This window comes from Mirounga leonina, unplaced genomic scaffold (assembly GCF_011800145.1).
Source record: "Mirounga leonina isolate KUSES-001 unplaced genomic scaffold, KU_Mleo_1.0 Mir_151, whole genome shotgun sequence".
In the NCBI taxonomy this organism is placed as follows: domain Eukaryota; kingdom Metazoa; phylum Chordata; class Mammalia; order Carnivora; family Phocidae; genus Mirounga; species Mirounga leonina.
Window position 1 is genome coordinate 2,835,186 of NW_023270377.1, and position 24,990 is coordinate 2,860,175.

General features: G+C 51.1%; 1 protein-coding gene across 2 annotated transcripts in view; it reads right to left on the reverse strand.

The window, feature by feature from the left end:
* Positions 1-9,652, reverse strand: part of UBE2F (ubiquitin conjugating enzyme E2 F (putative)) — a 54,770-nt gene extending 45,118 nt beyond the window's left edge. For both annotated transcript variants that reach the window (XM_035006776.1, XM_035006774.1), the window contains exons 1-2: positions 9,526-9,652; positions 4,927-5,060 (exon numbers count right to left, since the gene is read on the reverse strand). In XM_035006776.1, coding sequence (XP_034862667.1) covers positions 4,927-5,044 — 118 coding nt within the window. In that variant the 5' untranslated portion in view covers positions 5,045-5,060; positions 9,526-9,652. The remainder of the gene's footprint in view (positions 1-4,926; positions 5,061-9,525) is intronic.
* Between the last annotated feature and the right edge of the window lie 15,338 nt (positions 9,653-24,990).

Here is a 24,990-nt window from a genome sequence, read left to right on the forward strand (position 1 = left end):
AAAGAAAGAAATGCGTGTTGTTGAAAGGGCCAATCATAGACACAGATGGCTCTCCATTGAGCCGGGCAGCTGTGCCATCCCATCCAGGGAGAGATGCAGCCGCTTCCCAGAAAACTTGATTACCTCCTTCCACCTGAATCACTTCCTCTTAGATTTTCTCTGACTGGAACTTCCTCTCTTAGCTTCCTGCTTGTCTTTACGCACTGAGCACTCCTTCTGCAGTCTTAGCATCCATGCACAGTGCCCTTACCTGGGAGACATCTGAACTAAGGGCATTAGCCCCTTCACAGAGACAGCATTGCTGGAGCCGAGGACTGAGGACCCCATGGAGCCTCACATCAGCCCTTCTACTCAGGCTAGGGGCCTTTTAGCAGCACACTGCCGAGTGCCAGCCCAGAGCACTCACAGTCCCCTCCACTCTGAGGGAGCAAGGCTGTAACCCTGAAAACCAGCACAGCTGCTATAGCAGAGACTGGTATCAATGGGAATGGAACCCAAGGCCTCATGCCACCCCTACTTTCAACATGAGCTGACAAGGTCAACTTGAAACCTCATCTGTCTTCCACAATCCTCCCTGCCCTACTGGGCTACCGGGTACACCTAAGTGGGGCCACCAAGCTTCCTGGGCAGCTTCACTGGTATTTAACCCTTCAACAAAGCATTTTTTAAAGGTTAACCTTGGGGCCAGCTGCCTTAGCTCTATTTTAGTAGGACTCTTCCTCTCCGGGCCACTGCTCCAGCTTTTATTTTTTATTTTTATTATTTTTAAGATTTTATGTTTAAGTAAGCTCTACACCCAACAGGGGGCTCAAACTCACGATGCTGAGATTGAGTCACGTGTCCTACCAACTGAGCCAGCCAGGCGCCCTTCAAGTTTTTAAACTACAGAATGTAGTGCTGCTAAGTGCTCTGAATATTCTGGAACATGGCAAGCCAAACCCTGAGCCCACCCCCAGAGTCCTGGGCAGGGCCTGGCATGGAGAAAGCAGCTCTGGAGAACAATAAATGGTTCTCTTTCCCCCACTCTTCCAGGAACTGCACTGGAATGGGGCCCTTCCTGTCCCACCCCATGACCGAACTGCTCATGTGGACACAACAGCGCACCTGATGAGGCACCTGCACCCTGGACACTGGGAAGCACGTGTAGGTGGGCAGCCAGGCCTCTTTGCTCCAGGCCTGGAGCATGGAGAGCCACATACCACAGCCCCAGGACGCCAGGAACCACCTGGGGTGCGGGGGCTAGGATGGATAAAGGTACACACTGGTTCATTCCCCCTATTCCCCTAATTTCAGAACTGACCCTGAACTCAGCTCAATCCAAGTCTCCACATTTAACAAAGACTAACAGAGGTGAAAGGTTCCTGCCAGCATGCCTGGAGCCCTTTGGGGTCTTTAGGGGTCACTAACAGTAGGCGGGCACACAGCAGGGACTAAAATGCCTGTTGAGCGAAAAAATGAAAGAACTAGGAGACACACACAATCCCATCATACAAAAAGTGCCAAGCTTCTGCTAGCTAACCAAGACCCTGCGAGGCTTTTTTGGTAGGTGGGGAGCACCATCAGACTTAGAACTTGATGGACTCAGTGGCCCCACAAAGGTCCACCAGGAATTCAGCACCATCTGCCCCGTGACTAAAAACACCAGCAATAGCTCCCCAGTTAGGCTCAGACCTGCACAGATCTGACACTCTCTCCACAGTGTCCCCAGCTCCTAGGATTCAGGGCAGACAGCAGCCTTCAGTCCTAGCCCAGAGATACTCAATTGCTCTACACCCTCCAGGGACTGCTGCTACGAGCATCTCTCCAGCTCCAGCCTGGAGGATGTCCTTGAGTTAGCTACCTGAGGGGCGCAAACGAGAAGCTGGTGTGACCAAGGTGCCAGCACAGTGGAGGCCTGCCCTGGCCAGCTGCTCCAAGGCAGGCTATGGTTTTTCCAAAGACAGTGGACTCCAGCCTTCCAGAGGCCAGAAAAGGAACAGGAGCTACACAGTTCTGCAGCCACTACTGGCCCTCACCATTAGCACCAACTGCCCCTGCCAACCTCCATCTCCCCCATCCATCAGCTGAACCTATAGCCATCTGCACCAAGCCAGATCCCATACCTCTGGGCTATGGGATACACAGCCCTCCCACCCCACCCCAGCCCCCACAGGGCTCTTGGCAGATGGCCTTTAGCTGTGTCCTTCCAGGCACTGTGTAGGTCGCACAGACCCCCGTGCCCCAGGACCCTCACCCCTCTCAGGGGTGGCAACTGATCCATGCAGAGCAGGAAAACCTGACCATCTCACCTGACTGGGGACTGCTCTGAAGGCTACGCTTGCCCTAAAGAGAGGCTGTCTGGGGCCTTCCCCAGAGATCGATTTCTTGCTCTGCCTGCTCCTGAGTCCTTCACCTCCCTCCACAGGTATCAGTCCCAGGGATACTCCTTTATAACTATCCTGATACAATTCCCCACTCCTAGGAATCCAGCCTATGGCACTGAATCCCAAGACACATTAACATACTTTTCTACAAACTAATGATCCTCATGAGTAACATTCCCACATGAGCCAAAGCCACAGCCCAGGATGACAGCGCTGACTAGAGCAATCTTGTTGAACTCAGACATCCAACTTTTTTCAAAGTTCCCAAAGGGGATTTCCCCTAGAAAGAATTTCGTTGTAATCACCCCTCAAGGGCCCACAATGCCATGGACTCCTGGACTCCACACACCACTTCCGCCATTCGAAATCCCCAGAATGAAGACCTCTCCAACATCCAGCCAAGCAAAGGAGTGCTCTAGGTGCAGAGCAGGAGATCATGGACCAGCAGAGCATCCTTCCTTATGCATCTGTTTTTCACAGCCCCCTCTCTCAGGCCAGGCCCACCCTTGCTCTCTACCCACCCTCCACCACATGCCCAAACTGCTCACCACTCAGCCAGCCCAACCTGGTCCAACAGCCCCAAGGCAGGAGGGAGCAGGACACGTGAGGTGTGTGTTACACTGAGCCCTGCTGCCCACAACACCCCAGAAACCTGATCATCACCAGTGCCCTGGGAGGATGGAAATAGGTGGCCCCACGAGGTGGTTTTGCACCTCTCTCTCTGATGAGTCTCACAAAGTCAAAGGACCTTAGCAGGGCCCTGTAAACCCAGCCAAAGACATCTGTCCTGGGAGCGGGGGCGGAGTCCAGCTTTATGAGCCTCCACGGGCTCCCCGGGGCTGCATCAGGCCCTAGAGCCATTTGAGAGCTGACAGGTGAATCCTTGAGCAGGGTGGAAGGTGTGCAGGAGCCCGTGCACCTCCCTGAAGGTGGAGCTCTTTTCAGTGGACCTGCACTTCTGTTCTGCTCGTCAGCTTTTGCTTGTTGGGTCTGCTCCCCCAGAGCCTGCACCACCCCAGAATGTGGGTCTGGCTGTGCTGCTACAATAAAGTTGTAATCTGGGCATGTTTCTTAACCTCTCTGAGTCTCAGTCCTTCAGCTGCAGAATGAACAACCCACCTGGCAAGGCTCAGCAAAAGTCAAACAAGAACTGCCCTATAAAGTGTCCAACGGAGGGCCCGGTCCCAAAAGCCCTGTGTACGACAGCTATTAACCATGACAAGGATATGGTGAAGAAGACGGAACAGTCTACTCACTGTTTCCTCCTGCTCCTCCTCAGCTAACATCTGGGCATTCCTCACTCTAACTCCCGGGCACTAAAACACCCTCCACTTAAGGACCGCGTCAACACATCAAACGCCTTCCCCAGCTTGCCTGGCTCCTGGCTTCTTCTGCAGATGGAACCTTTGAGCCAGCATCTGGGAGAGAGACTCAAGTCCTATCAGGCCCATCCAAGTGAGGAGCTGCAGCCCATGTCTCACCCTCTGACCGCCACCACAATTCTGAATTCAATCTGACATAGTGGGTGATGTCAAAAGGTAAGAAATGATTCTTACTCCATCATCCATCAGGCTGGATAAATCAGAGCTAAGGCCAGATTCAGGGGCAGGGAGAATAAGGAAGAGCGCACCGCCCAAGACTCCCTGAACCTGACGCCTTCCTGGTGCCACTCCTGCCAAACTCAGCAGTGCCTCGTTTCTGAGGACAAACAGTGCATGCACCCACGCCAGCTCTCCCGCCATTAGGTCTGCTTCAGAACACACAAATGCCAGCAACCTCATGGTGTCTCACAGGGAGTCCTAACCAACTGTATACTCGTTGCTTCCTAGCTGCTATACACTTAAGAAATGTAAACACATGCCATAAAGTAAAAAGTGCTACAAATTCTAAGCTCCTTAAGGCAGGAACTGTTTCTTCTTCATCTTCTGTAGTCCTCATGATCGCAGGAAACTGCCTTTGCACCTGACAGTCGTTAAGTCTGATCAATGAACGAACACAAACATTCCATACAAATGCATGCATATTCACACACTATATAAATCCTTCTCCAAAGACTACAGCTCTAGGACACTCAGTTATTAATTTTGTGAAGGGAACTAATTTTGTATAAAGCTCTCTTCAGGCTGTGACTTGAATAAGTACAGAAGGATCCTAGAGATTACTGAAATCCACTCCCTCCCTTTACAGACCAGAAACTGGTGCTGAGGTGTTAGAGAGGGACTCTGGAACCCCTTGTGATTGAGCACAAGAAAGGAAGATGCTCCCCCCTCGCCCCCACAACCAGCCAGATACTGAGAGCACTGAGACCAGAGTACCATAATCCTCCCACCAGCATTCTGGCAGCCCCTACAGAGCATATTCCAAGTGTGTAAGACATACCACATTTTCTTGTCCTTAGTATTCCCACAGTACAAAGTCCTTGTAAGTGACAGGCAATTATATTTTTAAATATTTTCAAATAGGTATTTCTACTCAGCACCTGGCTGCTTCATATCCCCAAAGAGCCTCCAGTCAGACTTCATTTTGTTACAGGAGAGAAACCAGCTTGCATGGATGACATTACCTTTAACAAGCAGCCTGTCTCTCACAGATACCCTCCGAGTGGAGTCGGAGGCCGTGGCTGACGTCCGGGACCCTTTGAGACCGTCCTCCCGCTTCAGTTTGCTTGCCAACGTCAGCATTACTGCTACCTTTACCCTGCAAGACAGACCAAAGCAGGGTTATGGACACGTCTCTAGACAATGACTGGAAATTGAAGACAAGGCCATAGGTGGTTAACTTTTTCCTATAATTTAGTCACAGAAAAATTCAGCATATAAGGCACATTCATAAGATTGGATTCCTTTACAATTAATCTGGGAAATCTCTATGCCATCCTCTGTAAGTCTAATTTTTTAAAGTACACAAAAATTTTAAAAATGGAGAGCCATGCATTTAACATTCATTAGGTACCAGGTCCTGGGACACAGTGGTGACAAAGATCCCGTGAGCTTGTGGTCTAGGGGAGCCTCCACCCATGGGTTCCACGTTGGCCCACCACTGTCCTCTGGCTAAGTGTGCCCCTCTCTGCTGCAGGGACCATGCACTTGTGTGTGCGGCCCTTGTGCCTGGCCCATCGTAGCCTGAAGGGAGCATCAGCTCTGGGTAAGAGGAAGCAATGCAATGCTTTCTTTTTCTTCTTCCTTTAACAAAGGTGTGGCTGGAAACTTAAGAAGCATCTTTGCATTTATTTATGTTGTATCTTATTTACATTTTTTAGGCAATATCAACAACAATAGTAAGTTATAATTAATGCCCCAAACTAGACTCTCTTCATTGGCTGCTTCCAACCCATCTATGTTTCAGGCACCACCCCCTGAAACTCACTGAAAGCTCACTGGGAAAGACAATGAAGACCAAACACAAAAACTGGTCACCGGTCCAATATTTCCATAATTTCCTTTGTTGCTTTCATATTATTTCCTTTCAATACCACTCTGATTGTTTTCAAAAGAAAACAATCTAAAACTTCCAAATGAAAAACTTGACCCAAACACAAACTTTTAGTTTGAAGCTAAGATATTGAAAGCCAAAATAAGAATACGCTTCCCCCACTGGTATTTTTAACCATTTTTAACCCAGGTTCTTTACATAACTTCTCATACCATCTTCTTCTGTATATCTCCCCCTCTTCCAAAGACTGTCAGATTTTATTTTCTATTATGTATGCCATAAAAAAGAAACATACTGAATATGATCTTCTGTATTGTATATGACCCCCACACAAACACACACCTAATCCCTTTTAGAGTCAGTGGTTTAAATGCTTCAAAAGAGGGGCGCCTGGGTGGCTCAGTCGGTTAAGCGTCTGCCTTCAGCTCAGGTCATGATCCCAGGGTCCTGGGATCGAGCCCCACATTGGGGTCCCTGCTCAGCGGGGAGCATGCTTCTCCCTCTGCCTCTGCCTGCCTGCCTGCCTGCCTACTTGTGATCTCTCTCTCTCTCTGTCAAGTAAATAAATAAAATCTTTAAATAAATAAATAAATACATGCTTCAAAAGATGGTTCTATTACACATTAGTATTCACAAGGTCCTAAAATTTCAATCTGGGAAGGACTTCCCCCTCCAACCCCCAATTCCCACTCTTTTTTTTACTGATGTAGATCCTGTGACTATGGGAGCCCAGGAACTGGCTTGGTTAAGGCCACTCAGCTGCCAGAAGCAGTCACCACAGAAACATCAGTTTCCCTCCTGGAGATGACACAAACATTTTGAGTGTGGTGATGGTTTCAGGGGTATATATATCAAAACTGATCTAACTGCATACTTCGAATATGTGCAGTTTCATGTACTTCAATCATGCCTCAATAAAGTTGACACAAATGTGAAAACAAACCAACACTAGTTTCTTCATTGCCACTTGACCATGACATCTCCCCAGGCGAACCTACACAGTGGCCTGGACCATAACCAACATGTCTTCTCAGCGTTACCCAGGGCAGGGAGGTATTGGATCGGCAACCTCAGCAGGGGGGCCTGGGGGTAGGAATAAAGTCAAACACCCATAGGGGCTCCAGCCTGCAGCTACTAGAGACAGAAGCACCATCTAGAGCCAGGTTCTTTTGCTCAGCCCCCACCTGGAATGATCTTGTCAGGAATCTCTTAAGCAGATCTGGATCATAAGGCCGTGTTTGCCGCCCCAGCCAAGTCCACCGACACACACCCAGACTTGAGCACATCAGTCCTGCCACCTGGTTAGGACTGCCTGAAGATGGACCAAGGCATGCAACCTTCACAAAGTCCAATTGGTTTTTATCTTCTAGCTGACCTTGGCAATACAAATATGGCAAAAAATGAAAAAAAAAAGCCCAGCGTGAGTAAAGAGTTCCTGTAGGCAGTACTCCAGGAAAGTTAAAACAAAGAGCCCCATGGAGAAGCAAGTGCCAGGGCACCCAGCTCCCTGAGGACCTGCACTGAAAGAGCCACTTGGAGGGTCCTGGCAAGACTTGTTTACAAAGGCTCACACCAAGACACTCATCTGTGTCACTGCAGTCTGAGGATTCTGACTTTTTTTTTTTTTTTTTTTTGAGAGTGGGGGTAGGGGTGGAGAGGTAGAGAGAATCCCAAGCTGACTCCTTGCTGAGTGAGGAGCCCAACTCGGGGCTGGACCCCAGACCCTGAGATCAAGACCTGAGCTGAAGCCAAGGATCAGACGCTCAATCAACTGAGCCACCCAGGCACCCCACTGCTTATTCTTTTATAACCCTACTACTCCACACTGAAGTCTTCTCTGTGGGCATAATGTGCTTTATACTCAACTCCGCTAAGAGCCAGATTCCTGGCTTGCAACCTTCAACAAGTTTGTGGCCCTTAATAAAAACGTGGGGCACTGACTGAAAGGTATAAAAGACAACAATACTCATGCTTTGTTGTCCATCGAAGAGAACACTAAACTTACTCTCCTAGCATTCTACGAAATCTAAGTGTATAATGACCACCTATTTGTCCACCATCTGTATTACTACTGCATGACACTGCAGGGATAAACCTAAGGCCTAATTTGGAAATGTTTCCTTAGCCGTTAAATTCTCTACAAAGAGATCTGAACAGAGAGAATTATTCAAACTGTCAAGAGGTCTGCCAAACACCTGCAGTTGCTGCAGGATTCTCCTTTCCTTCTGTACTATGCTTCACTGACGGAAGACCAGGCTCAGCAAGAAACTGCCCCTTGACTGCAAAGCACACAGTGCTTCTGGTGACAGATCAGCTGCATCGAATGGCACGCTCAGTCTCTAAATCCCACAAGTCCCAATTGGCCCATTTACGTTCCTCCCCCGGGTGGGACTTGCTCTCTGGCTGTTCAAAGAAGAGTCCTGTGTGCTATTTACCAGTCTCATCATCAAGTCATATTTACTCGGCATTCCTGCCTGCAGTGGCAGCATCGGGCCATGTCACCTCTGCAGGGACACCAGGAGCCAGTCAGCTCAGAGGGAGGACCGCCACATCTGCACTTCCTTCTGCTGTGGACAAGTCCCAATCTTAGAGTAAAAGACGGAAGTGCAGGTCACTAGGGGACAACTAACTTCTCCATCCAAAGAAGCCCTCATCAGGACACAAAAACGTCCACGCTGTACCCTCCTCCTTCAGAATGCCAGGGCCCAGAAACCTCCCACCTGGCAGGGCTGTCACCCTGGCTGGCTGACCGGCTCTTGGAGCCCGACCCTTTATTTTCATCAGTAAACATGCCCCCTCCTGCACTGCCTATTACCCGAAGCGCAGGCAACTCTGGGTGGAGGTCCTCAGGCCACACACCACCCAGCCCGGTGACGATCTGCCTCTGAACATCTCTCCCACCCTTCTGTCCGCCCCCCACCCCCATCCCCATCCAGCCAGAAATCCTTTGCAAGCTGGCCTCCTCCCTGCTCCTCAGCACCACCTTGCCCGTTTCTGGAATCTTCTGTTCAATCTGATGATATCCAAGTCTGGAGTGCCCCCTTCCTCAGGACAACAGATTCCCACGTCTGCTCCAAGGAGCCTTCTCGGCCACTCCAATCCATCCTGCCCCCACTCCAGGGCTGGAGGGAATGCGGACGGGGGAGGGCCAGTCCCCCCATGTGACAAATGAGGAAACTGAGCCCCGGGAGGGCAGGGCCACACCCAGGATCACACCCCAGCGGAACCCGGTCTGGAATCCGAGACTTGGTCGTTCAGATCGTTCCATGACGCCCTCCCTCCTTTCCTGCCCTCTCGGTCCGGGTACAATCCTCCCGACGAGCCGAGGCCGCCCCAGCCGCGGGGCAGCTGCAGGCGAGCCGGCGAGGCGGGCGTCCCACTCTCACCCGCGCCGCTCTCCGGGCCTGGCCGGACGGCCCGCGTCCGAGTCCCGCGGCCCCCGGCCCCGCGGGCTGGTGACCTTGGGCTCCGTTTCCTTCCGCGGCTCCCCCGCGACGGCGGGCGGGAGCGAGGCCGTGAGGGCGCCGGCCCAAGCAGGCGCTGCCTGCGGGCTGCCCCTCGAGCCCGGCGCGGCCGGCGCCCCGTCCCTTTCCCAGTCAGGCGGCCCGGCCCCGCAGCGCGCGGCCTGAGGCGGCCCCGGCGCCGCCCGCCCTCCGGCCCGCCCGCGGTACCGGCGCCGCCGGAGGCCCGCGGCCGCCCCCTGCCCGCCGCGGGGCCGCGCGCTGCTCACCTGGGCACCCCGAGACAGGCGAGGCGGGCCCGGCACCCAACACCATGCCCGGCCGGCCCGCGGCGGCGACACACGGCCCCTCACAGCCGCACCGGCTCCGGGCGGCGGGACCGGAAGTGGCGGGGCGGGGACTCAGCCGCTCTCGCCCGCGGCGGCCGCGGCGGCGGCGGGCGCTTTAAAAAAAAAATTCAAAGCCCCGACGAACTTTATTTGGAGCCCGACACGCGAACAGCGGCGTGCGCCTGCCGGGGCTGGGCTCCGCGGCTGGCCGCCCGGGCCTCGCTCATTGGCAGAGGCCGCGGCGGGGGCGGGCATGGATCTCACCGCCCCTGCTGATTGGCGAGTAGCGGCCGGGGGCGGGGTCGTCCCAGCGGCTCTGGAGCCTGCGCACCCGGTGCCCCGGGCTCCGAGCAGCGTTCCTACCTCCATTCATTTCGTCGTGCGTGGTACCTGGACCCGCGGTTCAGAGGTGCTGGGCACAGCCTGCGCTGCAGGAGCGGCTGGGCCGAGCTGACCGCCTCGGTGGATGGGGAGCACGCTCTGTGCCCGGCACAGTGCCCGGGGTCTGTGTACTGGACCAGGCATCGGGGGTGATGGGCGGGGCCGTCAGGCGTGCAGCGCCCACCGATCAACCCCAGGTGTGCTTCGGGGCAGCCTGCAGGAGTGCCTTGACCCTTTCCTGATCTTGTCTGGAAGGCTTTTATTCCTCTTTTCTCCTCCTGCACATTTGTAAAATACCGGCTTTATCTATTTCTAGCTTGTTGAATACAAATTCTCACGACCATTTGTGTCCCTGTGATTGAAATAGGCGCTGGGGTGGGGGAGTCAGACAAGACGGCTCCTGGAGGAACGGGCCGTCTAAAAGATGAGGTTCGCCACGTGGACCGGGAAGAAAGAGCCAAGGAGTTAGAATTTTATTTCCAGAAGCCCCACTGAATGGTTTTAAACAGTGGAGTGGAGTTTTCTTTCTAAAAAAGAAGCTTCTGGCTCTCATTGAGCTCGTGGGAGGGGAGCCAGGCGGGGAGTCAGGAAGACCAGTGAAGAACCAACCCATGGTATTACTTCTGTTCTGGAACACTTCCCACCTTCTTCTCCTGGCTAACTCTTGTTTCCCTAAACTTAGACACCACTCGCTCAGAGAGGCCCCACAGTCTGGGAGGTGCAGGTGTCCCTCAGTGACTTCACTGGAGTTCTGTGCTTGCCCTTCTTGGTGCTGGAGACTTCCTGCCACTGCCTGTTTCCCCAAGTTCAGCTCCTCAATCCCTCCTCTGCCATGTTCCCCATCCTTCTATCCCTCCTCCCCCATCCTGTCACACAACAGGTGGTCAAAATCCATCTGCTTGATTAAGTATTGCATGTGCTTATTGCTGGAGTCCTGGTGAGAGAAGATAAGACTGTGAAGCAAGGCAGCAGGTGAAGACACAACTGGAATGACTTGAAGGCTTGTCTCACTAAGGGGCCACTCTGTTTAGGATGGGCTGCAGGGCCCAGTGCTCCCAATCTCGCCAATCTGGGTAAATGCAGCCATTTCTAGCTCCATTTCACAGGGCTGCCTTGTGTCTTCACCTGATGTTTATTTCAGGCTTACTAGATTGTAAATTCATGTAATCCTTACAGCAACCTCAAGAAACAGGCATTTTGTTACAATAGTCCTCCCCCTTATCCATAGTTTTGCTTTCCAAGGTTTTAGTTGCCCTCAGTTACTGCAGTCTGGAAGCAGATGATTCTTCTTCAGATGTATTGTCAGATGGTCAATAGTAGCCTAATGCTATGTCACAATGCCTTTGTCATTCCACTCACTTCATCTCATTGTGAGAAGAGGAAGGGTAAGTACACTACAATAAGATATTTTGAGAGGTGCCTGGGTGGCTCAGTTGGTTAGCGTCTGCCTTCAGCTCAGGTCATGATCTCAAGGTCCTAGGATCGAGCTCAGGGTTGGGCTCCCTGCTCAGTGGGGAGTCTGCTTCTCCTTCTGCCCCTCCCCCTGCCCATGCTCTCTCTCTCTCTCAAATAAATAAATAAAATCTTTAAAAAAAGATATTTTGAGAGAGACCACATTCACATAACTTTTATTACAGTATTGTTATAATTGTTCAGTGTTGTTATTAGTTGTTAATCTCTTACTATACCTAATTTATGAATTAAACTTTATCATAGGAAAAAATAAAATATAAATAAAATATAACATGTGTAAAGTAAACTTTATCATAGGTATGTATGTATAGGAGAAAACAGTCTATGCAGGGGTGGTAGAATCCATGGTCTCAGGGGGGTCTTGGAATGGATCCCCTGCAGATAAGGGGGGACTACTATATCCCCATTTCATAGATGCAGAAACTGAGGCATGGAAGTAGTCTGCCTGACATTGCAGAGTTGGGATTTGCCCTCAACCAATGCACCATACCCCTTAGTAACTGGTGGTCCCAGCAGCCAAGAAAGGAGTCAAGTTGACCTTCATGCTTCCTGAAGAAGCAATTTGTCATCATCCACGGCTTCTTCAGAAATGGAATTTGTACTAGCTTAAGCACAAAAGATTGAGAAGACTGGAGTGCTCACAGAAACCAGGGAGATCAGTTCTGGAGATTTGGGGGGCAGCATGAGGGACTTGTCGTGTGCAGGCCTCTTGTTCTTAGTGGTTCCATCTGAGTCTTGGCCTCTGGAGGCTGGCCATGTCCTCCCAGAGGCCTCCTTGGAGCTGGGGTCTGGCCTCAGACACATCTTTACAATCCAGGCCATCAAGGGAGCTACCCCCTTCCTCCCAATCTCACATTCTCTGGGAGGGCTGGCTGGGCTTGGATCCCACACTCATATGGGAGTGTGTGCATATGGGAGGGAAGGGGAGAGGTTCAGCTGTGAGCCTTCCAGAGGGGTACAGGTGCCAGGGGAAGAGCAGGCAGACAATTCACCAGGTGTCCTTCCCACCTCCTGCACCCTTACCCTGAGAAGTTCAACCAGGACTTCCAGCCGGAGCATGGAAGGGGAGATGTCCTTTATCTGTTTTCAGCTAGGCCTGCCTCTGGACACACAGGCTGCACAGCGATCCCAGAGGCTTTCTTGGCTTGGCCTGGGGCTCACTGACCTGGACGACATGGTGTTGGCAAGCCAGGGATCTGGGCGCTCTTCAGCCTAGGGCAGCGGGCCAGTTGGTTAACAACATCTGTGGCAAGGGCCTGGGTGCCTGGTGTGAGGCCTGCTTGGGCAGGAAAAGTGACCTCTGCTGGTAAAGCCCTGGAGGGGCAGCCTTCCTTAGCCACCCGCTCGGTATTTCCCTCTTGCGCTCACTGTGGAAGAAGCAGAGCTCTCCCGCATCAGTGGCACCCCAGTGGGGCAGACATTCCTGGCTCCGTGTTTCAGTGAGAGGTAAAATCTATAGCCTGGGTGAGTTGATACGAGAGCCAGGCCCATGCGGTCCAGTGCTCTTGCTCTTCTGTCCCGCACTGTCCCGTGGACTCCAAGCTTTCCCAGGGCAAGACCTTCATGATGTGTCAAAGCCAGCCCCTTGCAGGGATTGGGAGATAGCTCTGGAGGCACTAGATATGGAGTAGATGTGAGTGGAAGGGTCCAGCTCAGCCCTTAGCTGGCATCTGTTCCAACCTGTTCTGTGTTGTTCCAGGTTATTCCAGGGTGTGCATCCTGCCCTCCAGCCAGGCCTGGCTCTCCCTGGGAGCAAAGCCCAGGGCACGGGAGAGCAGGCCTTGACACACACAGGCCCCTTGTTCCTTTGTGTCTTCTGAAATCTATTCCAACAAGTCAAGAACTATATGATGGGCATCTACCAAGTGCTGAGAGCCTGAAAAGGACAATGTATAAACTGTAGACCCTGGCCTCCAAAAGCATGAACTCCCCAGAGAACTAGTCGTAGGTAAATCCCACAGATGGGAGAGGGATTGTAAAGATGTCCCCCCTTATCTGCAGGGGATCCATTCCAAGACCCCCCTGAGACTGATTCCTGAGGTTTGCTTGGCAGGGGAGAGACCCATCTGTCCCACTGGAGTTTAGAGACTGTTGGGGGAGAATGGGGGAGAACAACTATGCTGACCATAGCCCTTGCCTTAGAATCCAGCTGGAGAGGCTGATGACGAATGTGCAAAAACCCAGGCCTTGCTGGTGACTTCTGTTGCCTAAAGTGGAGACAGGGTACTTGGAGACAGGTTCCTTATTTCTAGGAAAAACTTTATTGGGCCTTTCAGGGTAAAAGTGCCCTGGGCCTAATCTGGAGAGGGGAGGATGAGGCACAGATGAGAGCAGACAGAGTGGCTAGAAGTGGTTATGGGGACCTGGATGAGTTGTCTTAACCAAGACCCACTGGCAGCCTTGTTGACCCAGTTCTGGCATCCATTGTGGCATGGAGGGAGGGAGCAGGCTCCGTGCCATTGGGCCAGATGGGAGTTATGATGATGATGATGATGATGATGATGATGTGAGGGGCTATCCAGACAGCAATTGGATTCTAAGGACTGTGACTTTAATTACATATCTGGTATAATTAACTTTTGACTGCTCTTATAACTAGCCCCCAGGGAAAACATCAGTTTCCTTTTATTCTTTTGAAAGATCATAAAATAGGCTGTGACAGCTATCCTGGAAAGGTCCTGAAATAGAGCGCTGTTTTAAATATTATAGGGCTGAGATTTTCTTCCTTCACCTAAAGCAACACTGGGCACATTTTTTTTTTAATGTAGATTTATTTATTTATTTGTTTGTTTGTTTGTTTATTTATTTATTTATTTTAAAGATTTTATTAATTTTTTTGACAGAGAGAGACACAGCGAGAGAGGGAACACAAGCAGGGAGAGTGGGAGAGGGAGAAGCAGGCTTCCCGCCGAGCAGGGAGCCCGATGCAGGGCTTGATCCCACGATCCTGGGATCATGACCCGAGCCGAAGGCAGACACTCAACGACTGAGCCCCCCAGGCGCCCCATACACTGGGCACATTTTAACAAGAGTTGTGCATTGTGACTGGAATGCAGACATGGGTAACTGATCCTCTGGTCCCCACCCCCCACCCCTTCCTGCAGGCTGCACTCATGCGATTCTTCCCCCCTCCAGGCTGCCCATCAGATCAGGCCCCAAAGCTGGCAAAGCTCTGAGGGAAGCTGACTTCGTCCAGAGCCTTTTGCTTTTCCTTTCTTGCAGAAATGAATTGAAATGGCTGCTATAGCCTTTGTCACACTCTGTCCTGTTTCCTATTCTTTTGTATTAGTCACTAACCAAGGTCGATTCATATTTTCAGGTGTGTCTAGGCTGCCAATGCCAAAGTGCTACATTTTAAAGCTTAGCTCTGGTAGAGGACGCAGCAGTAGGAACGTGTGCCTGCGTGCATGCATGCGTCTGGGGCAGGGGGTGTGCTCGTGTATGGTGAATAATAGCCTTGTCCTGTTGTTTGTTACTTTACACGGTGAAATGGACTCTGCAGATATGATCAAGGTGGGTGCCATCAGCTCAGGGCTCATCTTGGCACATCTGCAGAGAAATTCAGAATACTGAACCCACTCTTGCAGTGAAGTCCTGCTGCCTTTGTTTTATATTTTGTATTGTACCTACAGTTTTCATTACTTTAGGTATCTGACCTTGTCCACTTCAGTGAGTGCTATGGGCAAAATACCACAGAACGCTGTTTTCCCTTAAACATGATTTAAAATGTTTACCAGTTAGAGTTTATATAAACGCTCCAGTGAACAAGGCAGGAACATGATCAGAAGCGACCTGACCACATTCTGAGCATTTATAACAGTCCAGGATGGTGTCCCTGACTGCATCGCAGGCTGCAACCCCACGGCCACACTGGGGTCACCCAAGGCAGTCCCACCTCTGTGTTGAGCCCTTCCCCCTGCAGCCACAGCTCTTTCTGGCTGGAGACCAGAGTGAATAACCAACATTCTGGTGACTTCTTTCCAAACCATCATAACTAAAACCCTACTTCAGAACTCTGGTGATAGCAATGCTGCGACACCTACCTGTGAAAAGGAGCTGCCGTTCAGAGTGGACCTGGGCTGCTGCTTGCTCCACTGGCATCAGGGGACCCAGCACAGCCCCTTAGGAGGGCAATAAAAGACCTACAAGCCTTACCTATTTTTTTTTAAGATTTTATTTATTTGAGAGAGACAGGGAAAGATCATGAGCAGGGGGAGGGGCAGAGGGAGAGGGAGAAGCAGACTCCCCGCTGAGCAGGGAGCCCGATGCGGGACTCAGTCCCAGGACCCTGGGATCATGAGCTGAGCCGAAGGCAGATGCTTAACCCGCTGAGCCACCCAAGCACCTCAAGCCTTACTTTCCTTTGACACAGCAATTTCACTCTAGGGATTGGCTTGAGCAGTAATCCAAAGGCAGAAAAAGCCCTGGCACAAAAATATTCACTGTGCATGTATGATAGAACTTGGAAGTGACCTCATGCTCAGTATTAGGGAACTGGTTAACTGAACATAACCCAGCAATGAAGCTTGGTCATTATGCAGATTATGTAGAACCATGAACATACTGATTAAATCAAATGAGGCAAACAATGCTCAAATTGTAGAAATTCAATGCCTGCAATTCTGAAAAAGACAAATTGATGGGCAGAGACAAGTAAATGAACAAAAATGAACATAATTTTTGTGTCAGGTACTTGAGTTTTCCTTTTAAGCTTTCATTTATTTTGTTTGTTGTCTTCATAGCAATACAAAGGTCTCCTTTAAACACGATCTTTCACTTGGAGAACAGGTCTCACCAAGTAAGGGGCTTTATGGCTGCTACTCACTACAGAAATAAATACAGAGAAGCATAAGTTCTTCCCTAGACAGTGTTTAAAAACAGGTGATTGGGGCACTTGGGTGGCTCAGTCAGTTAAGCGTCTGCCTTCAGCTCAGCTCACGATCCCAGGGTCCTGGAATCGAGCCCCTTCGTCAGGCTCCCTGCTCAGCGGGAAGCCCGCTTCTCCCTCTCCTCCCCTCTCGTGCGCTCTCTTGCTATCTCTGTCTCTGTCTCTCCCTCTCTCAAATAAATAAATAAAAATCTTTTAAAAATAAATAAATAAATAACATAAAAAACAGGTGATCCATACCATGCTTCCAAAGCCTTTCTGAATTCCCGGAAGACACAGTCACTTTGAACTAAATGGTGACTGATGGAGATAATAGATTAGCTTTAGGTCAAATCCATGTGGTGGTAGAATCCATGTGCTCTCCGTATGGTACATTCAGGTCCACTTGACGGGATTCTGAATGTACATTTTCTTCCCTTTTTTTTTTTTTCCCCTAAAGCAGGCTTCATGCCCAGCATGGAGCTCAACTCGGGGCTTGAACTCACAATCCTGAGATCATGACCAGAGTGGAATCAAGAGTTGGACACTCAGTTGACTGAGCCACCCAGGTGCCCCTGAATGTACATTTTCTACAGGAAAATGCAGTCTGCCTCATGGCAGTCCCCAAACACATAGAAAGGCAGACACTACTCCATCTGAGAGGCTGGGAGCGTGGCAGATTACCATGAAGAGAGGATGGAGAGGCCACAGACAGCAGGATGAAGACAGATGCAGAGACATCCACCCTCGCCGGTTTACCTAGTATTATTCTGGAAGTTCTGGCTAACTCAGTAAGGCAGGCACCAGAAATAGAATGTGATTATTAGAAAAGAGAAGGCAACATGACCATTACATAATGAGACAATGTGATCAGCTTCCGGGAACATCCAAGTGGCAACTGAAAACTAAAAGGGAATTAGGGAGATGAACAGAGTGATCCTGCTAAAAAAAAATCAACAGGTGTATTTTCTGTACCAACAGCACCCGATTAAAAGTTATCAAGCAGCCCGGAAAAGAAAGACACATAAAATATTTAAATAACCTTAACGGCAGATAGGCAAGATCTGGATAAAGAAAATGATAAACTTTAGGTTTCTCAAAATATCCATGGCAGAGTTAAAAACGTACATGGCAGACGCGCTAGATGCTCATGCCTGAAGGAACGGGCCGGGAATCCGCTGGCGCAGGGGAGGGAGACCTGAGCCCCAGGAAGGCCCCTGCTAGCCCCTGGGGGACGGCCTCCACAAGGATGGTCAGTGGGAGACCGTGGAAATATCACCCCATCACTGCTCTGTTGTTTCCAGCAATAGCCTGGACGCCACCCAGGTCTCCCCCCACAGGGCCCTGGGGAAATAGAGGCAGGGGACTCCAAGAAGGAGTCTGAGCGGCTGCACGTCACATGTCCCAAAATGGAAAAACTAGTGGCACAATGGCATGAATAATATAATGGCGTTTCTGTAAATACAGTGAGTGTAGATAGAGATAGGCTTCCAAACTACCAGAAAATATTGACCAGCATATCATATTACTTTGCTAGGGTTGCCGAAACGAAGTGCCACAAACGGAGCGGCTTAAAGAAAAATGTATTGCTTCTCGGCTCTGGAGGCTAGAAGGCCAAGCTGGAGGTGTGGGCAGGGTTCTCTCTGAGGCTGTGCGGGGACGGTTCCAGGCCTCTCTCCGTGGCATGTGGGCCCCCTCTTCCCCCTGTGTGGATGCCTCTGCCTTCAAATTTCCCCTTCCTTATATGGAGTCAGTCATAGTGGATTAAAGCAACCCCCAATGACCTCAATTAAATTTTATCTCTGTAAAGCCCCCATCTCTAATTAAGGTCACATTGTGAGGTTCTAGGGGCTAGGACTGCAACCTATGAATTTGTGGGGGACACAGTTCAACCCATAAACATACAGGCCAACTGGTAACAGCAGCTCTGGGCAACAGGATGGGGTGGGGGCCGGAACAGAGCCTGCTTTTTACTTCATGGAACCCTGCACCATTCTGATGTGTGTGGTGGGAGAGAGGAGCGAGGGAATCTAGGGCCTCGTTCAAAACACTGCAGTTCAAGTGCAGTCTGAGGAGTCTGAGCTGCACTCAGCCAAGGACCAGGTGGGGAGGCGGCCCTCTTCCTGACCTTCCAGATACAGAAGCCAGGTGGGAGCTGCAGCCCTGCTCGGCTGGGCACTCCTCCACCCCCCCGCCCTGGACCGCCAAGAAGGTAAGGTAGCTGGCAACAGGACAGCCTCCGGTCTCCTATGGGCGTCTCAGAGAGACTTCTGGAAATAATCTGCGATGCTAAGGGTCTGATCCCAGCCGCCTCCCCCCACCTCCTGCCACTTGGCATCTGTCCACTCACAGGGGTCCCGTCCTGACCTCGGCCACCAAGAGGAAGGACAGCTAAGGGCATGCCAGGTCAACCTCCAGGCCTCAAGGGGCAGCCACCCCCTCCCTGCCTCCGAATCAAAGAAGCGGGCAAGGCTCGTATGCGGCCCGTGGGGGATCAGAGGAGGAGGAGGGCAGATTGCCCGGCAGAGGTCGGTCCGCATTTCCTGACCGCCGCCCCGGAGCTGGGCGGTCTCTGGGGCCACCTGGAGGCGCCGCCAGGGCAGCCCGAGGGGACGCGGCGAAGTGCCGGGGGTCCTAGGCGGCCGCGTCTACGCGGGCGGGGAGAGGCGGAAGGTGGGCGCTGGGTGGCGCCCCTTCTCGGCACCGCCCCCCAGTCCCTCCGATAGGACCCCGCCAGGATGCAGGCGCCGGGCCGCTCGGGAGCCTCCCCCACGCCGCAGACGCCGGCCTGCCCTGGGCACACTGGGGAACACGGGGCGCGGGGACGCGGAGAGCGCGGCACCTCGGGGCGCGATGGGGGTGACCGCCCGGCCGCCCACCCCGCGGGGCCCCCTCCTCGGGCGCCCCCCGGACGGTGAGCGCTGTGGCCTCGCGGGAGGCCCACGCGGGGAGCGGCCGGGGGGCTGCGGGCCATAGCTCCGGGGCCGGGCCTGTGCCTGTCGCGCTCAGAGCGGGGCCCCACCGGGCACACGGCCCCGGCCTCCCGCGGTCCCCACCCAGGCCCGAGGGCAGTGACCTGCGTCCAGGCGTCCCTGGCCTCGGAGGAAGCGGGAGGAGCAGGCTGCAGGGGGCAGGTCGGAGGAGCGGTGGAAGAGCGAGGCAGAGGAAAATCAGCGAGGGGAGGCGCTTTATACACAGTGGGGACTCTTACCCCGCAGTTTGGGCTTCAGGACCCCTATGCCAGTTCCCCGACCCCCCCCCCCATTACTCACCACCTCAAATGAGAGATTGCAAAGGAGTTTAGGTTCCAGATGGGCTGTAGTTCTAAATGTGAAAGGTAAAGCCATAAACTTTTGGAAGAACATATAGGAGAATACTTTCATCCGGAAAGGCAAAGATTTCTTAAACAGAACACAAAAAAGCACTAACTATAAAGGACAAGAAAGATGCAAAAGCAACCTGCAGAGCAGGTACCGAGTTTCTCCAAGGCCAATCGCCAGAAGTGAAATCGCTGGCTGGTGGAGTATGCACGTTTTCAACTTAGCTAACATTGCCAAATTGGTCTTCTTTGCACGCCCACAACCAGTATATGACCGTTTGCATTTCCCTGTACCTCCTGGCGCTGTTTGCCTTGTGAATTTTTCCTGCCCATTGCCATGTATGAAATGGTCTCTCTCTTTGGTTTTAATTTGCATGTCTCAAATGGTGAATTTGTGCTTCACTTCTGTCTATTGGACGTCCAGAGTTTTCCTTCTGGGAATGCCTGTTCGTACCCTTTGCCCATTTTTTATTGTCTTTTTCTTGTTGATTTGTGGAAGTTCTTTATACCTTCTGGAACAAATCCTACATCAAATATGGCAGATATATTATACATGGTGCAAAATCTTCACCTGGCCAGTGGCTTGGTAATGCTTTGTTATGATTTCTTTGCCATACATAAGTCTTAGATGTGGATGCTGCCCAACCCATCAGTTTCTTCCTTTATGAGCTTCTCCACTAAGAACTCCTCTTCCCTGAGATTGTACACGAAATTCTCCTCTTTTTTTTTTTCTAGTAGTTTTATAGTTCCTAATATTTGAGTGGTTAATCCTTCAATTCAGCTGGCATTTACTTTGAGGTATGGTGATAGGTGGGAATCCAATTGCATTTTTTCTATATGGAAAACCAGTTTTTCCGGTGGCATTGTATTGAGCTGTCATCTCTCTCCCCACAGAGGTGTGACGTCATGGCAGAGGTGTGATGTCATGGCAGCCATATGTCAAGTTCCCAAGTGTGTTTGGGCCTGTTTCTGGACTCTATTCTGTTCCATTGAGCTATTTCTCTATCCTTCCACCAACACACACCGTTCTCATTATTGTCCCTTGCTAATAGATCTTTTTTTTTTTTTAAGATTTTATTTATTTATCTGACAGAGACACAGTGAGAGAGGGAACACAAGCAGGGGGAGTGGGAGAAGGAGAAGCAGGCTTCCCGAGGAGCAGGGAGCCCGATGCGGGGCTCGATCCCAGGACCCTGAGATCATGACCTGAGGTGAAGGCAGACGCTTAACGACTGAGCCACCCAGGCACCCCCTTCGCTAATAGATCTTGAACTCAGGTGGCATAAATCCCCTTCATCCTATTTCCCCCAGAAATACCTTAGCTATTCTAAGATCTTTACTCTTCTATAGGAATTTTAGAATCAGTTTCTCTACTTCTTTTTGGATTGTTAGCAGAATTCAATTGAATGACACAGCTGATCTTGACTTAATTCAGAAAACAATTAAATTCTCTTTGGAAAGATGTTTTCTAGTCTGGGACAGATCCAGGTTTTTTAGGGGTCTAAGGCTTGACATACAGATGGGGGGACTCTCTTTAAGAAAGACTATACTCAATTGTATAAGGTTACTACACAAAATATACTCAAAGAATACGAAGGTAGAGATGAAAGTGAATATTTAGAGTGAAATAATAAATACTACAAATATGACAAAACCCAGAAAAATATGATCACATAATAATATTTATATGTAATATGTAATGTAAAATAAAATTATAAGTATATGTGTGACATATCTGTTTGTTTTTCATGTTTGTGGTATTTGCAGTTTACTGTCTCGTTCTAAATAATATTTACTGTCATCCCTAACTCTGTGGTCATAATTGAGTATACTTTTTAAAGAGGCCCTCCCAACTATGTGACAAACCTCTCCAAAAGTTTCTATAGGCATGGTGGTAGGCAGAATAATGCCTCCCCCACACCCCAAGATGTCCACATCCCAATCTTTGGAATCTGTGACTATGTCACCTCACATGGCAAAAGGGATTTTGCAGATGTGATTAAGAGAAAGATTTTGCAGTGGGGAGATATTCCTGGATTATCCAAGGGGCCCTAACTGTAAATATAAGAGGAAGCCAGGAGGGTTGAAGTCGGAGTGATGATCTGTGAAGATGGAAGCAGAGGTCAGAGAGAAAGAGAGAGATTTGAAGATGCTATGCTGCTAGCTTTGAAAATGGTGGGAGGGACCGTGAGCCAAGAGATACAGGTGGCCTCTGGAAGCTGAAAAGGCAAGGAAAGGGATTTTCCCCTGGAGCCTGCAGAGGGAATCCAGCACCGGAGACACCTTGATGTTAGATTCTCACCTCCAGACCTGTAAAAGAATCAATGTTTGAAGCTTGTGGTCATTTGCAGCCATAGCAAATGGATACAGCCTTGTGTCCGCATCTACGTCGGAACATTTCTGGGATCACACTCGACATGAGCCCAGCAGCTGGCTTTCCCCTCTTTTTCTCAGCTAGCAATAGATCCTGAAGGTCTTCACACACGCACACGCAGAACCACGCACTCGCCGAGAGGTGGTGATGCTTGTTAACATTCTATTAACATTCCTGCCACGCCCCACAAGTCCCAGCCCCTGCCGGTAGGGGGCGCCATATTCCCGGTATGGCTCACGGGCTGTGGGCGCAAGCCGCAGGTCCGGCTCTGATTTGGACGGAGGGGAGAGGGGATGAGCAGCCTGGTCCCGTCTCCCACACTCGCGGCACTCTTTCCCCAGCGGGCATCTGCGCTGGGAGCTACGCAGAGAGATGCCGAGCAGAGCAGGACAGGGAGGATGTTAGTTTCTACCTCAACATCCATCCTTCTCCTCCTTCTCAGTAACACAGCCCCGATTTCCAGCTAGGCAACTGGCTTCATGTCCCTTGCCACTAGAGCGGTCTTGTGTCTGAGCTGTGAGTGGAAGGCGGCTCAGGTGGGTTTGACTCAGGAGGGAGAGAGCTCCTTTTGTCTTCCTGCGCCACCCGGGTTCTTGGAAGTGATTCAGAGAAGCAGGCATTTGAGAGTCTAGAAGACTCACTTTATCCATCAGTTGGCTTAAATGAGGCGGTGGGGCGGAGGCCCCTCTCGTCAGCATTCCAGGTGCTTCCCCTGTACCAGAACCCCCCACCCCCACTCCACCCCCACCCCCACCCCGCCCTAATGCAAGGTGGGCTTGCATACTGGTTCTGCCCATGCTCCATTACTCCATTACATTAGCCGCGGGAGAGGGGTGGGTGGAGCTTCTGGGGGCTCCGGGGCCTGGGCGTGTGAATGCAAGGGCACACAGTGACGTGTGAACCCCAACACGGCTCCCCTCTGGGCCATGCCGAGAATTCACACGCTGTTCCTGCTGCCCTGTCTTCCGCTCCACCTGCCGTCAGTCCGTGCTGCTCTTTAGGGTCAGAATTCTTTGGACGCAGCACACGGAAATCCTCTCAAACTTGCTCCAAGCTTAGCGTCTCTTACCTGGGGGCAGGTCAGGCAGCAAGTGTCAGGATTCTGGAAGGCATTCAGGAATGGAAGTTTCTGGGTGCTGTGTGGTCTCGCGTACCACTGCATACCCCTGCCTCTCTCCATCACTCACACCCCTTCCATCGGGCTCCCCCAGCTGTGTGAAGCCTGCCAACGCCTCCCTGCTCCCATGACCATCCACACGGCCGGCCGGTGGGTGCTGGGTCAGCCAAGAGGGGGCTTATCTATCCACCCAATTGATTAAGAACACACCATGTACCCCTGTGTTAGGCTCAGCAGCCTTGCTGATAAAAAGACGAGGCTGGCTCTGCTCTTGTTGAAGGCACTGGGGGCAGGCAGTTTACAGTTTAATGGGATCTGGGCAGCCCTGGATGGGAATCACAGAGGACTAGAATATCTGCATAAAAATCACTGGCTCAGAGGAAACTCATTACCCACCATCACACGATTAGATGGGAAAGCAGAAATCAGCTGATAGGAAAATAACCTCTGTCCACTTATAAAATGAGCATCCTTTGTACCATTTAAAAACAAATATGGCAAGTGACATGAGTGAAGCTGCAGTAAAGATCTCTGAAATTCTGTCCCCCTGAGAAAGCAATAAAAAGCTGGTGAAGACCGTCAGAGTCAACTTGTTGGAACTCTGGAAATTAACCAAAGATTTGCAAGAACTCAGGAAGCACTTATCAAAAAGAGCAGCTGCTTCTTAGTAAGGACAGCGGACTCTGCAGTGTCTTAACTTACTCTGGTCCCATCCCCTGCTCCCAGCCCAGCAGTGGCCTGGAAATGAGAGACTGAAACACAGACAATGGCCAGACCACATATGAAAATAGAACGCCAACCCACTCCCCGGCAGCAGCCTGCCCAGGACACCAACCTCTGTGGACCACACTCAACCCAGGAAGCCAGCCTGCTGGAAGTCAGACTTGCAGGGAGCCAGACTGCCATGTCCAGGAACAATCCAGAAGGCTAAACGATTACTTCTGTAACGGTCTGCCATGCATGGCCAGGACTGGACACTCGACACCTTCCCTAAGTTTTGTCCCTACTTCCAGTTTAAGACCAACCAGACAGAGCCAAACATATGAACCAGTCACATGGGACACCCCGCTTCTACTTGGCTGCCTCCAGCTTCCCCAGCCCACAGGCTCCCATCCAGGCATACCTGGAACCTTCCAGGTTCAGTTTCTCCCAGTCCTCTGCCTGCCTGTGAGTCTCTGCCAAAACATAACGGAGGGTGGCTGATTCCCTTGCCAGAATAAGCTCTGAGAAAACAGCCTTTGCTTTTCTCATTTGGTTGGTTTTTGTTGATTTCTACAAAAATAACAGCCCACGTTGCCAGCAGGGAGAAGAGCAGACTCCTTCATAAAGAATTGTCATTATTTGACCTGTTTGGTAACTCCTTGAAAGACCAGCTCAAAAGGTTTGTCTTTATTTTGCCTGGCTTGGACCTCATCCAGCGCCAAAGCCACTAGGCAGAAGCACGTGGAAAATCTGTCCAGGTGTATTTTGGTTGTTGCTTCCAGAGACAATAGATAACGGTGGGGGCAAACAAGAGTGTAACCAAACAGCTTTCTCCTTTTTATTCAAAGGTGGTATTAGAGGCCAATATCTGGGTGCCAAGCCTGCTGGTTGCCATGGGGTGTTGCTTCCTTAAGGCCCTGTCAGCTGATAGAACGACAAATACAAGTGTTTATACCAGCCTGGGTCACACAGCTCACCTGTGACAGGCATCTAATCTATAACTGTTTCCATTTGTAGCCATCCGAATTGATATTAGACTGAGCATGCGTTCATAGTGCTGCTTGATCTACCACCAGGTGGATAATTCCAGCTTCTTCCTCTTGCTTCTGTACAGACTCTCCTTTCAACAGGGAGAATCGGCCATCCACGGTCTTACTCGTTGGTTTCCAGAA